General features: G+C 48.3%; 2 protein-coding genes and 1 pseudogene across 4 annotated transcripts; 2 read left to right on the plus strand and 1 right to left on the minus strand.

The window, feature by feature from the left end:
- The first annotated feature begins 6,264 nt into the window (after window positions 1-6,264).
- On the plus strand, window positions 6,265-6,932 carry LOC123056226 (histone H3.2). The gene has a single exon (XM_044479903.1). The coding sequence runs from the start codon at window positions 6,355-6,357 to the stop codon at window positions 6,763-6,765; it is 411 nt and encodes a 136-aa protein (XP_044335838.1). The 5' UTR covers window positions 6,265-6,354; the 3' UTR covers window positions 6,766-6,932.
- A 1,802-nt stretch (window positions 6,933-8,734) lies between these two features.
- Window positions 8,735-9,477, plus strand: LOC123188138 (histone H4-like; annotated as a pseudogene). Its single transcript, XR_006494348.1, has one exon. The product of XR_006494348.1 is annotated as a histone H4-like (transcript).
- A 1,251-nt stretch (window positions 9,478-10,728) lies between these two features.
- Window positions 10,729-12,747, minus strand: LOC123056208 (pheophytinase, chloroplastic). 2 transcript variants are annotated; one of them, XM_044479897.1, is made up of 6 exons: window positions 12,353-12,746; window positions 12,161-12,272; window positions 11,918-12,011; window positions 11,429-11,606; window positions 11,270-11,339; window positions 10,729-11,156 (listed from the first exon to the last, which is right to left on the minus strand). In XM_044479897.1, exons 1-6 carry the CDS (start codon window positions 12,661-12,663, stop codon window positions 10,821-10,823), a joined length of 1,101 nt encoding a protein of 366 aa, XP_044335832.1. In that variant the 5' UTR covers window positions 12,664-12,746; the 3' UTR covers window positions 10,729-10,820. The 2 variants fall into 2 exon arrangements, with proteins under 2 accessions (XP_044335832.1, XP_044335835.1); XM_044479900.1 differs by having other exon boundaries at window positions 10,841-11,166; window positions 12,353-12,747.
- Window positions 12,748-14,120: the final 1,373 nt, after the last annotated feature.

The following is a 14,120-nucleotide window of genomic DNA, read 5'->3' on the forward strand; positions in this document are numbered from 1 at the left end:
TGTGCTAACGCTTCCGCTTTCGGTCTACGAGGGTACATGGACAACACTCTCCCCTCTCATTGCTATGCATCACCATGATCTTGCGTGTGCATAGGAATTTTTTTGAAATTACTACATTCTCCAACACATCGTTCCTGATTCAGCCTATTATGAATGAAACATGTTTGCAATGACAATTAGAGATTATAGTTACTCATGCCATGCTTAATTAGCTAGGAGTTTGTAATGGTTTACCTTGCATGCCAACATGGAAATTAAAATGGTTGTGATGTAGTATGATAGGATGGTATCCTCCTTTGAATGATTCGAGTGGCTTGACTTGACACATGTTCACGCATGTAGTTGAAACAAAATCAACATAGCCTTTATGATATTTATGTTCATGGTGATTTATATCCTACTCATGCTTGCACTCAATGTTGGTTAATCTCAATGCATGTTTATGACTGTTGTCGCTCTCTAGTTGGTCGCTTCCCAGTCTCTTTCTAACCTTCACTTGTACTAAGCGGGAATGCTGCTTGTGCATCCACTTCCATAAAAACCCCAAAGTTGTTCCATATGATTCCATCATACTTTCCTATATGTGGTATTTACCTACCGTTCCAAGTAAATTTGCATGTGCCAAACTCTAAACCTTCGAATGATAATCTATTTTGTATGCTCAAATAGCTCATGTACCAACTAGGGTTATCAATATATTCCATGCTAGGTGGGTTATTCTCACGATGAGTGGACTCCGCTCATCATTCACGAGAAAATGGCTGGTAACCAGGATGCCCAGTCCCATGCTCAAAGCAAATCAAATCAAAATAATTGCAAACAAAACTCCCCTAGGATTGTTGTTAGTTGGACGGTTCCCGTTGTTTCAGACCAGCCGTAGAGTGTGCTTGTTGGTGGTGGGGGAGTATAAACTTTAACATTATATTTGGAAACCGCCTATAATGTATGTAGCATGGAAGATACCAATATCTCTTAGTTGTTATGTTGAGAATGGAAGCACACCACTCAAAATATTATTCAATCTCCATTTCAAAACTCGAGTTCTCGCACCCCTGCAAATCCCCGCTTCCCTTTGCGAAGAACCTATCTATTTACTTTTATTGTCGAGTCATCATCCTCTTATAAAAAGCACCAGTTAGAGAGCACCACTGTCATTTCTATGCATTGTTATTAATTTATATTGAGTATGACTGTGACTAGATCTCTTTTACCATGAATTACAATGTCTAGTCAGTCCTTGATCTTTAGTGGTGCTCTGCATTTATGTTTTGCGGTCTCAAAAAGGGCTAGCGAGATACCATCTTGTTATATCATATCATGATTGTTTTGAGAAAAGTGTTGTCATCCGAGGTTCATTATTATTGCTCGTTAGTTGATTATGCCATTGATATGAGTAAATGTGAGACCCAAATGTTATTGTGGATATGGTTAGTTCATGATCTATGCTAAAAACTTGAATGTTGACTTTACATATTTACAACAACAAGATCAAACAGAGTTTGTAAAAGTTTTTCTTTATCACTTTCAGTTTATCAACTGAATTGCTTGAGGACAAGCAAAGGTTTAAGTTTGGGGGAGTTGATACGTCTCTGTCGTATCTACTTTTTCAAACTCTTTTGCCCTTGCTTTGGACTCTAACTTGCATAATTTGAATGGAACTAACCCAGACTGACGCTGTTTTCAGCAGAATTGCCATGGTGTTATTTTTGTGCAGAATAAAAAAATTCTTGGAATGACCTGAAACTTCACGGAGCCAAGTTTTGGAATTAATAAAAAATATTGGTGAAAGAATCAGCAGCAGGGGGCCCACACCCTAGCCACAAGGGTGGGGAGCGCGCCCTTCGACCTTGTGCCTCCCCTGGACCTCCACCGACCTCAACTCCAACTCCATATATTCACTTTCGGGGAGAAAAAAGTTAGAGAGAAGGATTCATCACGTTTTACAATACGGAGCCGCCACCAAGCCCTGATCTTCCTCGTGAGGGCAGATCTTGAGTCCGTCCGGGGCTCCGGAGAGGGGAATCCATCACCATCGTCATCATCAACCATCCTCCATGACCAATTTCATGATGCTCACCGCCGTGCGTGAGTAATACCATCATAGGCTTGCTGGACCGTGATGGGTTGGATGAGATTTACCATGTAATCGAGTTAGTTTTGTTAGGGTTTGATCCTTAGTATCCACCATGTTCTAAGATTGATGTTGCTATGACTTTGCTATGCCTAATGCTTGTCACTAGGGCCCAAGTGCCATGATTTTAGATCTGAACCTATTATGTTTTCATGAATATATGTGTGTTCTTGATCCTATCTTGCAAGTTATTGTCACCTACTACGTGTTATGATCCGGCAACCCCGGAATGATAATAGTCGGGACCACTCCCGGTGACGACCGTATATTAAGGAGTTCATGTATTCACCAAGTGTTAATGCTTTGGTTTGATGCTCTATTAAAAGGAGGCCTTAATATCCCTTAGTTTCCAATAGGACTCCGCTGCCACGGGAGGGTAGGACAAAAGATGCCATGCAAGTTCTTTTCCATAAGCATGTATGACTATATTCGGAATACATGCCTACATTATATTGATGAATTGGAGCTAGTTCTGTGTCACCCTATGTTATAACTGTTGCATTATGAATGCCATCTGACATAATTATCCATCACTGATCCATTGCCTACGAGCTTTTCACGTATTGATCTTTGCTTCGTTACTTTTCTGTTGCCACTGTTACAATTGCTACAATGCTGCTACTATCACTTTTGCCACCGTTACCGTTACTTCCATACTACTTTGCTACTAAATACTTTGTTGCAGATATTAAGTCTTTCACGTGTGGTTGAATTGACAAGTGAGCTGCTAATACATGAGAATATTCTTTGGCTCCCCTTGTGTCAAATCAATAAACTTGGGTTGAATACTCTACCCTCGAAAACTGTTGTGATCCCCTATACTTGTGGGTCATCAGCGCTCTCTCCATCACTCTCTACCCCCTCTGGGTGCTGCTCCCCGTTCGGCATTAAGTACATCTTGGTGAAAACCTACGAGACACAAGTTGCAAGTATCAGTCGGATTTCGAGACAGTTGCATATCAAAGAAGTTATAAACACCCGACTGAAAAGGCCTGACCTCTTCGGGTGCGTTCTGGGCGTCGAATGGCAAAATCCTCCTTGACCCCCGGGGGTTATCCTTGTTGCCAGTAATGCTACGGAGCCACTGTGCCACCGTCTCCTCGCCAACCTCCTCCGGGTGGGTTCGAGCGGTGTCTTCTGGACCCGAATACATCCACATGGGATGGTCACGGGCTTGCAAAGGCTGGATCCATCGACTAAGGAATGCCTCCAACAGATCCATGCCCGTCACTCCGCCTTTAACCAATGCGACAACCGCGTCGACTAACATGGACACCTCACCCTTCTCAGCCATGGTTACTTTCAGTGAAGAAGGCTAACAAAGTCTATCAAAGGTGAAAGGGGGAAGGTCGGTCGACTGACTAGGAGTCGGGATGTCTTTGCAGTAAAACCAAGTCGACTGCCATCCTCTAACTGACTCGGGAAAGGTCAGGGGCGGAAAATTACTACTACCCCTCATTTGGATCCCTAACCCCCCACACATTTGGATCACGTGTGTCTTTTCGTCATCCGGGTTGGCTTTCTTTACCAATTGAGATCGACAAGTGAAAATGTGCTTGAACAAACCCAAGTGCGGCTAGCACCCCAGGAAGTTCTCGCACATGGAAACAAATGCAGCAAGATATGAGATTGTCTTGGGAGGAAAGTGGTGAATCTGAGCACCGAAGAAGTTCAAAAAAACCCGAAAGAACGGATGCGGAGGCAGGGAGAAACCTCACTCAACATGGGTGGTGAGGAGGACGCGCTCACCCTCGCGCGGCTGAGGCTCAGATTCCCCCTCCAGCAACCTCCAGGACCCGTGAGCAATCAGGCCATTGGAGGCAAAATTCTCAAGGTCTTCCTGTGCGACGGTCGAGCGGATCCAGTCCCCCTGGATCCAACCAGGCGGCAGACCAGACCGCGACGACGACCCCCTCGCCGTCTTCTTGCCCTTCACCACCGTCGTCGCCTTCTTCGTGTGCTCTAGGGCTATGGTTTGTCCTTCACCATGGCGACGAAGCTCGAGAGGGTTTGGCAGAGGTGCGGAGAGCAGAGAGATGCGAGACGGAGAAGAAGAGAGAAAGGGGAATGAATGGGATGCATAGTACCCCGCATCGGCAACGACGCGTTTTATGGACCCGCTGCCGAGTGGCTGACTTGTGGGCCCGAGCAATCTTATCACATCCCGTAACAGGCGTGGGCTCGATACGTGGCGAAAAAGGCGGCACAAAGATTGAGGAGTCCCTATCTACTCGCTCCGCTTACTGCGCCACGCCCCGTCCCACGCGCTTCTCCGAATTTTTGAATCACATGAGATCCGGGAATCGCGGAGCAGTCAATCGCACCGAAGATATCAAATCCTAATTCACTCGAAGATTTGCGGCATAATCCACTCGGCGATTTCAGAAGCTAGAATCGACCGAGGCGACTGATGCAGGGTTAAAGTATCCGAGTACTTTCAATACCTTGAAGAAATGCCTCTGAAGCATTGAATCGAGTCGGAATCAACTCCAACCATTCCTCACTCGGACCTCAATCCATTCGAGGGCTAATGACGATGACATGTACCTAGCGTAGGGTCGTAGACCTAACCTAGACACCCTACCCAAGGACACTACCCTAGAGTCAAAGACATACAAAGTTCTACAGAAGATACCAACTGAAATCACCCTGAAGTGTAATCCACTCGACGGCAGATTCCACTCGGATATCCCAATACCACTCGACATAATCATTACACTCGACCATACAAAACAATCACTCGAAGCATAGAAGGCCTACAATCACCCCAGGATGGCAACGACCGGGCATTCACTTCGTAGTCATAAAGATCATTAATAGCTGGCGTTACCAGTAATGCCCCTATCTTAACTCACATTGAACCCTGTGTAACCGAGGGCCAGAGGGGCCTGGCGCACTCTATATAAGTCACCCGCTCCTATGGCACAAGAGTTCGCACCCCCTTTAACCTTCACACATATCTAGTGGATCAGCCTCCGCGACACCGAGACGTAGGTCTGTTACCTCCTTCGAGAGGGGCCTGAACTCGTAAACTTGCGTGGACATTCTCGCCATAGCTAGGATCCTGCCTCCTCCTACCTACCCCCTACTCTTACTGTCAGACTTGTTCCAATGACATACGGAATCCTAGCATCCAGCGAAAGCTCTTGGACAAAGTCCTCGATGCCCTCCGTGTGGCCGTCCTCCCTCTTGATGGCGATGGCAGCCTACATCTACGGCCCGGGCATGACGTCGTCAACGACTGCCATCTCGCAGACCAGCCACCGGAGCTGGTCGAACCTCCTGGCCTCCGCGAGCGCCTCCGCGAGCACGTTGTACTGCCGGGTGGTCCTGCGCGAGCGTCTCCTCGTCGTCAGCCTCCGGCAGCTCCTCGGGCGAGGGCGCCCAGTTCACGGCCCGTTCGTCCAGCCGAGCGGGCGGCGAGGAGGCGTGGTGACGGCGCGCGACGGCCAGGGCGAAGGCTCGGCGGGCAGCAAGGAGACGGCGGGGAGCGCGATCGGAGCGAGGAGCTGTGCTTGCGGAGAGATAGAGTGGATATATTCTTTTTTCATGCTAGTGGGTGGGGTGGGCCGAGCAGAAAGAGGGAGGAGAGAGGCTGACTGATGGGTTTGACCATGCACAAAATAGCGTCGGACGCCCCAAGTGCCCCTCGGGGGGTTGGGTTTGGCATGGGGTCGCCGGGGCTATTATTGTTTAAATATGACGCAAAATGATGTCTTAAGAACATGATTTAGATTATTTTTTTATCACCGGTGCTAAAAAAGGTGTTTGGGGGTCGTTACGGCCGAGTGGAGACGGTGTAAGGAACGGATCGAACGCAGCGATCGCAGCTGCGAGCGAACGAACCGGCCGGCCCTGTTCTGTACCGACGAGAAGTGAAAGGGAGCCGGGCATACATCCAACGCGACCTCCACGATCCGCCTCACTCGCACCCAACCAATCACAGCACGCGAACCACCACCCCACGGATCACTCCCTCCATACAAAATCTGACCGTCCACGCATCACACATCCAACGCTCCACGCTCATCTTCCTTCCCGAAAAGCAAAACTCACGCGCCCTCCCCTCCAAAATCCCCCGCCCGCTCGGCGCCGGCGCGCGCCTCCTCTCTCTATTTAACACCATCCCTCCCTTTCTTCCTCTTCACCCCAGCCCGTCCCCAAATCTCCAAGCGCGAGCGACAACCGGCCCTGCCTCAACCCCCCGGCGCGTCTCCGACTCCATGGCCCGCACCAAGCAGACGGCGAGGAAGTCCACCGGCGGCAAGGCGCCGCGGAAGCAGCTGGCGACCAAGGCCGCCCGCAAGTCCGCCCCGGCCACCGGCGGCGTCAAGAAGCCCCACCGCTTCCGCCCCGGCACCGTCGCGCTCCGCGAGATCCGCAAGTACCAGAAGAGCACGGAGCTGCTCATCCGCAAGCTCCCCTTCCAGCGCCTCGTCCGCGAGATCGCCCAGGACTTCAAGACCGACCTCCGCTTCCAGTCCTCCGCCGTCTCCGCCCTGCAGGAGGCCGCCGAGGCCTACCTCGTCGGCCTCTTCGAGGACACCAACCTCTGCGCCATCCACGCCAAGCGCGTCACCATCATGCCCAAGGACATCCAGCTCGCCCGCCGCATCCGTGGCGAGAGGGCCTAGGCTGCAACCCATGCGCCGTCTGTTAGATCCCTGTTAGGCTGAGTTCGTCGGTGGAAATGTGTGTGCTTGTAGTGTTCTTGCCATGGTCGATGCGTTGTGCCTAATCTGATGGTACCCTCTTGTTGCCATCAGCGGTGGAAATGAAAAATGTTGGCTTCCCGTTCTCATTCATCTGTGTTTGAATTCCTGTTCCCAACTTGTCAGAGTTCTTGCTAGATTTAGCTAGCTCTTTCTATTTTGCTCTGAATTTCAGCTTTTATCATTCAGAGCTTGAACCTAGCTAGCTGCCTCTGAACCTGAACGAACTGGCAGTTACCTGAAAATTGCTTGTCCGCTAGTGTGCTCGTCTTCAGTTCCGTCTATCAACAAGTTGCATGACAGCACCTGTGTGTCTGATGTTCAGTGCACATATTCTGTTGAAAAGCATCCATATTCTGCCTGATTACATTGCAACCCTGTAAGTCTATGAACCATGCTCTAAACTAAGTACATCCTGTGGTTCTGCCTGTCGAAGCAGCAGTTGTTTGCTTTATGTTCTGTTCCGGTGGACTGGCCATTGCTTGGATAGAGTATCCTGAACATTTGTTACATTCAGGAGTGTAAAGAGAACATGTGCCCTATCCCAAGCATGTGAAGTGACCTGCCAGTTTCCGCTACTTTGTTCTTAATTGCTTCGATTTTGTAGCTTACAAATGTTACTGTAGTAGTGTGTCAAAATTCCAAATAACTATTCCGGTTGGTTGCCTCCGAACCTGGATGAACAGATGTAATACTCCTGAACAGATGTCAAAATTCCAAATAACTATGCCCATTCAGTTCAGTTTTGTGTACCTTACATAAACAGTAGTGCTTCCTGATGATCGCATCAGCGCTGAAAGTGCCTCAATCCTGTATAATCTCAAAACTACAAACACAGTTACAAGGATGCCTCCGACTACAGTTTTTCTTGATTAGATGTTTATCGTGAGGCACACTGCTCTATACTTCTTAAGAGAATTTTAGTGGTCGCCCATGGGTAACTGCTGCCACAGTAATACCAACGCCAATTTCTTGGTACCTATTCTAACATCGACTAGCGCGCGCACACACTTGACGCAAAAAGCTGTTCATTCTGGGCAGTTTACAGCAGTGCTGCTGTGGGATCCGAATGTTTATGGTGGTAAGCTGATGTTAGAACAGTCAAGCATCTCGAAACTTAATTTTGAAGGAAGAGAGGCAGTATTATGTTTATGAACCGTACAATTAATTTAAATTTATGAAATTTATTACTGATGCATGATACGAGTTCTTTGACGGGAGAAGGTTTCTAATGGCATTCTCATGTGACTCAAAAGGGATGCAGAATTTTTGGAGGCCATTAAGCTTCTAGCACCAATTACCTGATCGCTAAGTTATTGTATGTAATTTTGTAAAGGGTTATCCGAATGTTTGAATCCTAAAAAAGTGAACTCCAGTTAGCAACGAAAAATGAGAATAGCATTGATGCATTGCGTTCGAGCAAGTTTCTTGTAGATTATCTTCGGAACTCAAAAACAGTTCGGATGAAGGAATAAGAGTCTTTCATTGGAGGACATGCTACAGCAACGCAACAAGTATATCAAATTGAATTGATATTCACGGTGAATTAGCAACTTATCTTGGAATACAACCATAAAAAAAGTCTGTTCCTTGCAGAATAACTGAAGACAATCATTCTCATTTCGACAGAGAAAATTCCATGCATTCAAGAACACGACACAGCACAGCAGTTCTGAACAAACACCTGGCCCCGCCGGCCCACAGCCCAAAAATTTCGAGTGCCTGAATATATTTAAACATTTGAGTAATTTTGGCCTAAATGCACTCCTGTAATACGTTTAAACATTTGAGTGCCTGAATAGCGAATTACTCTGCATTTTTTCTGAACACAAAATTCCTCTGCATTTTAAAATGGCCAAAATTCCTCAAATTCCTCTGCATTTTTTCTGAAATGGCCAAAATTTTCGCCCCGCAATTTTTTTTTTCGAGCCGCCGCCATAGCTCTGACCCAGCCCGCCAATCCACCGGTTCAAGCTTCCGGCCACGTCACCGATCCGCGGCATCCCGCCCCCGGATCGCCATCTCCACCGTCCACTCCATCCGCATCCAACGGCAGGCAGAGGCCTCCTCCAACCTCTCGCCCCCTTTAAAACGCCCTTGGCCCCTGCTCCCAAATCACATCACCAGTAGCCAGTAGCCACCGCCGTTCCTCCGGTTCCACATCCGCTCGCAGCTCGAGATCGGCAGCCATGTCCGGGCGTGGCAAGGGAGGCAAGGGGCTCGGCAAGGGCGGCGCCAAGCGCCACAGGAAGGTTCTGCGCGACAACATCCAGGGCATCACCAAGCCGGCGATCCGGCGGCTGGCGCGGAGGGGCGGCGTGAAGCGCATCTCGGGGCTCATCTACGAGGAGACCCGCGGCGTGCTCAAGATCTTCCTCGAGAACGTCATCCGCGACGCCGTCACCTACACCGAGCACGCCCGCCGCAAGACCGTCACCGCCATGGACGTCGTCTACGCGCTCAAGCGCCAGGGGCGCACCCTCTACGGCTTCGGCGGCTAGGCCCGGCCGACGGTCGCATGTCTCTCTCGCCGCCTGCAGATTCGAAAAGCTTGATGGAACCCCGACCTGTCTAGTTCGCTGTTTCCTGTGTAGCTCGCATGTGTTTGTTGGAAATCAAACTTCTCTCTGCAAATGCCGCGTTTCTGAATTTGTTTCGCCGTTTGGTCTCTGTTGGGTCGATATTGAGGTGGCGATGAGTTGATTTGCCATAATTTACCAGGAGCCCCGGATTAGCCGTACTTGTTTGCAGTCTAATTTGATGTTACTTCTGTGGTGCAATGTGTGAAAATGGAGATGGTGATTTGTCTGCATTTCATACTACATCGAGTTGTAGATTGAGTTTCTATCCTTGACCGGACTTCCTGGTGTACAAATTTGTTGCCTGACTTGTACTGTGAAACTATCTCAGTGACCAATTCATCATGTGGTTCGTGCTAACTGCTAGTGCTATAAGTTAATTAGGATCATCATTTGTGCTTTTATTTCTGTTGATTTGTATGTAGTTACTACAATAACCTTTTAATTGGCTGAACTGTGCTTCCAACTGTGGAATTGCGAATACAGACAAACGATACCCTCTTGGCAGTGACAGGAACTTCATCCTTCAGTTGAATTGATCAAGAGGCGCAATGATGTATTGGATCTGTTACGAATTACAGTATATTCAGATATCCAAAGCAGCTCCGATAAATGAATACTAAATCTGTCCCGAGCAGGATGCTACAGAATTCAACCATCATTCTGTCAGAACGGTAATGGAACAAGCACACCAAGTTAGATGGATACTGTGATCCACAGAAAATTAGCCATCATTCTTCTCGTTTGGCTTTGAAGTAAACTTATATATAAAAGATGTTTGCTCATTAGAGAGTCTTGGGATGCAAAGGAGGCTTCGGCAGCCCGCGATGCAGAGGAGGAGGAATCCCTTTGTGCCCGCGTAGCTCAGAAGCGGCGGAGGAGGGCAGTCAAGACAATGGCAAAATACCAAAGCCGAGTGGTCCGCGTCATGGCCGGACTGCCTCCCAAGGAGGGGAAAGACAAGGACGGCGGCGGATCGGACAGCTCTGACAATGAGCAGATCCGCCCCGATCCATTCCGCGTCTTCGACCCCTACTGCCGCAAGGACGACGGGAAAGGCAAAGGCAAGGGCAAGACCAACCGTGGATGAACTTCTCCGGTCGTCTTTCTCTTCGTAGTTAGTAGAGCTTGTTGATTTTTTGGTTGTCCGATGACAATGTGTTTAGCTACGTACGACGTTGCATGAGCTAATATGAATTTGAGTATTTGGTTTAGATGCATCCGGTTGTGGAGGAGCAATTTTATGTGTTGTTTGTTCAGTGCCTGCGGACGCGCCGACATTTGGTATTTGTTGTTGTAGATGCTCTGAACGTGTAAAGACAGATTCTTGAGGGTTCATAAAAAAGACAGATATATACGCTCATCTCTTTAGCTCATCGTTAGCTCACTGGTCACCAGTTAAGCTACCGCCACCTCAGGCTCTGCCGCAGACGGGAGGCTGGCCAGCCATGGCAGCAGCTTCTCGTGCACGAGGTCCGGCCGATCGTCGTGCGGACAGTGGCCAACCCCCGCCAGCATGTAGAGTCTCACGTTGGAAAGCTCGGACGGGAGGCCGGAGAAGTACTTCCCCACGGGCCCGTCGATCGGGGTGAAGGGGTCCTCGTCTCCCCACAGAACCAAGACCGGAATCTTGATCGTCGGCATCAGGGCTATCGGGCTAGGCCCCGGCGGGCCCGTCACCGTCGACACGAACGCGTCGAGAGCACCTTCGGTGTCAGCCGGCCCCCTTATGATCTGCACAGCACTACGACAGGAAGGCATCAGCCATCGTTTGGTTGCCACTCAGATATCTTCTGAACTGCATGAGAGAATTTGCTGATGGTTCAGGAGATGCAGAGCGTATTTACCTCGACCAGTTCATCATCCACGGCCTCTTTGTTTCCGTAGACAGACATCAAGATATTCTTCAGATTCTCCCTGTTTCAGCTCAGGAATCAGTATATACTACATCACCATGTCAGTCGGCCAAGGGACTGGGTAACTGAAACCATGCAGTGAAGACATGCCTTTCTTTAACGCGGCCGAAGAGCGCCGATGCGATACTCTTTTGTTTGAGCAGAAAGTCGATTAGCCAGAGCAGAGGTAAGAGCAGCTTGATCCTCCAGTCATCGACGATCGCCTTGTTGTTCATCCCACCTGAGCAGTTCAGCAGCACGAGTCCCCGGACAAGGTCCCTGGTAGAATCTGTTGCCCAGCATTAACAAACAAGTTTCAAAGTGAGTGAAATGACTACAGAGGCTGGAGCAGGGGAGCAGATTCAATTGTTTAAAAGAGAAGTTAACACCTGCCTAGTAAAAAAAATAAAAGGTTGCCATCTAAAGAATTCAGAAGTTAGGCATTCTTGCAGCTACTCTGTCACATGGGATGGGCACATGTATAATTGTCAGCTGCAAAATCATTCTTCAGAACCAGCTACAGAGTTACCATTCCATATTCGACATGAACACGGAGCTACAGAGTTACCATTCCATATTCGACATGTGTACTTGTCTAACCTGAGGCGGCAATGACACAAGCAAGGCTGCCCACAGAGTTGCCAACAAGCACGGTGGGCCTCTTGACGACCTCGTCCAAGAACTCCAGGATCAACTGCTTGGCACAAAACCAGACACGCAATTAAGCAATTTAATTACACGCCATGATCTGGTGATTATTAGCTACTTCTTCCTCTGTAATAAGTGACCTAAAACGTCTTAGGTTTGTTTACAGAGGGAGTATTAGCCAAACCGAGGACTTACCTCGGCCCATGTTTCCATGGTGTAAGAGAATCCAGCAGGCTTGTCTGACGCCCCGAACCCGAGCAAATCGATGGCATAGACGGTGTTGGATTCAGATAACACGCCAATGTTCCTGAAAAGAAATGTCCAGTGAAATATTCGTGAAGTAAAATATCCGTAGAACCTGGCCGGGATCGATCGGCTCTTGCTCACCTGCGCCAGTGCGCGACGGAGGCGCCGAAGCCGTGGACGAGCAGCACGGGCGGGCCCTCCCCCCTGACCAGGTAGTTCACGCGCATCCCTCGCCATGACCAGGTGGTGCAGCTCCGGGACAGCTCCTCCAGCGACGAGCTGGTGGCGAGGGCCGCGCTACTGCTGTCGCCGGAGGCGTGCCGGAGAACACGGGCGCCTCTGAGGCGGGCATGCGTGGGAGGCGACGAGGAGGACGCGCAGGGTAGGTGAGTTCTTGGAGTTGCGAAGGAGGTGAAGGAAAGGACACGGTGGTGGTGGGCGAGTGCGGCCATATCCGCCGCGCGCTCCGTCTCCCCCCGGTGGCCACCGGTTGTCTAGTTGTCTCGTGGGTTTTTGGCGTCGTCGATCGATTGTTGCGCTGAGATTTGTGCTCTTCTCTGCACTGCTTAATGGACCACGATAGCAAGTCACAAATCCAAAGGAAATGCAAAAATCTTGGGGCTCCGCTTTACTCTACAGTACTCCCTTCGTTTATTTATTTTTTATAAGTCAGATTCCACAAATTTTAACCAAATTTATCAAAAAAAACACATCAACATCTAGAATACCAAACCAATATCATTAGATTTATCATGAAATGGAGTGTTTTCATATGATGTACTATGTATTGTGGATGTGATTTTTTTTCTCCATGAATATGATTAAAGTTTATGAAGTTTGACTTTTGCGGAAACTAATGCGCACTATAAGACAGTATGTGCAAATGTCAATATTTTTGTTTCACTGTTGCATGTAGATTTGTAAACTTGCGAGGCTGTTGGTTAGGTCTAGGAACCAGAATTTTACTCAATTTTGCAAGATGGTGAAGGAGACTACATAGCTTAGCTTTTACAACAAAGCATTTGTGTTGGGGAGGGAGGGCGTGATTTCTTTGATGTAGTGTGTGCTAATCTTATCTAAGCTTAAATTAATAATCACAATTAAAATCTAGTTCCATCCAACTTTTAGAAAAAATAAGTTGTCCACTGGGCTATGAAATTTAGACAGAAATTATTTCTGTCTTTTTTTACAACTGCAAACGCTCACACATATATACACGTACGCTCGCCCCTATAAAGGTATGCAAACATATCCTACCTCTACAAGCACCTTCAAAGGTCTCTCACTGAACGAACATCGTCAAGAAGCAGAACACATTATAGAGAGGTGTGTCAATTTCATGGAAGAAGAGTCAAACAGTTGATACCATGCTAATCCATGGGTTATCAATCACACCAACCACAAAATTGTGTCAATTACAAGCCACAAACGGTGAGGAGGCATGACACAAAGAACCAAGGTCCTGGCGTGACACACAGAACCAAGGTTGTGTTACAACCGATGCCAAAAACACCTCAGAAGCACAACCATGACTTTAGGTGACCCTGGATTAAGGCACCCTCCGCCCTTTGCGCCTAGGAAGAGTTGTCTGGTCGATGACACCGCCCTAAGCCTTGCTGTTGAGACCGTCCGATGGCACCGACTCCAACTTCCACTCTGGTGGTGAGAGAGTCCTGGATTATGAAGGAAATATGCCCTAGAGGCAATAATAAAGTTGTTATTTATATTTCCTTATACCATGATAAATGTTTATTATTCATGCTAGAATTGTATTAACCAGAAACTTAGTACATGTGTGAATACATAGACAAACAGTGTCACTAGTATGCCTCTACCTGACTAGCTCATTGATCAAAGATGGTTAAGTTTCCTAGCCATGGACAAAGAGTTGTCATTTGATAAACGGGAT

The sequence above is a fragment of the Triticum aestivum genome, chromosome 1A (assembly GCF_018294505.1).
Source record: "Triticum aestivum cultivar Chinese Spring chromosome 1A, IWGSC CS RefSeq v2.1, whole genome shotgun sequence".
NCBI classification, from domain to species: domain Eukaryota; kingdom Viridiplantae; phylum Streptophyta; class Magnoliopsida; order Poales; family Poaceae; genus Triticum; species Triticum aestivum.

Coding starts and splice junctions, on each gene's coding strand:
- LOC123056226 (XM_044479903.1), top strand. CDS start 6,355: ATGGCCCGCACCAAGCAGACGGCGAGGAAGTCCACCGGCGGCAAGGCG.
- LOC123056208 (XM_044479897.1), bottom strand. CDS start 12,663: ATGGCCGCACTCGCCCACCACCACCGTGTCCTTTCCTTCACCTCCTTC. Junction 12,012..12,160: donor CCATGGAAACATGGGCCGAG/GTAAGTCCTCGG, acceptor TGTGCCAAGCAG/TTGATCCTGGAGTTCTTGGA. Junction 11,157..11,269: donor TGGATGATGAACTGGTCGAG/GTAAATACGCTC, acceptor AGTGCTGTGCAG/ATCATAAGGGGGCCGGCTGA.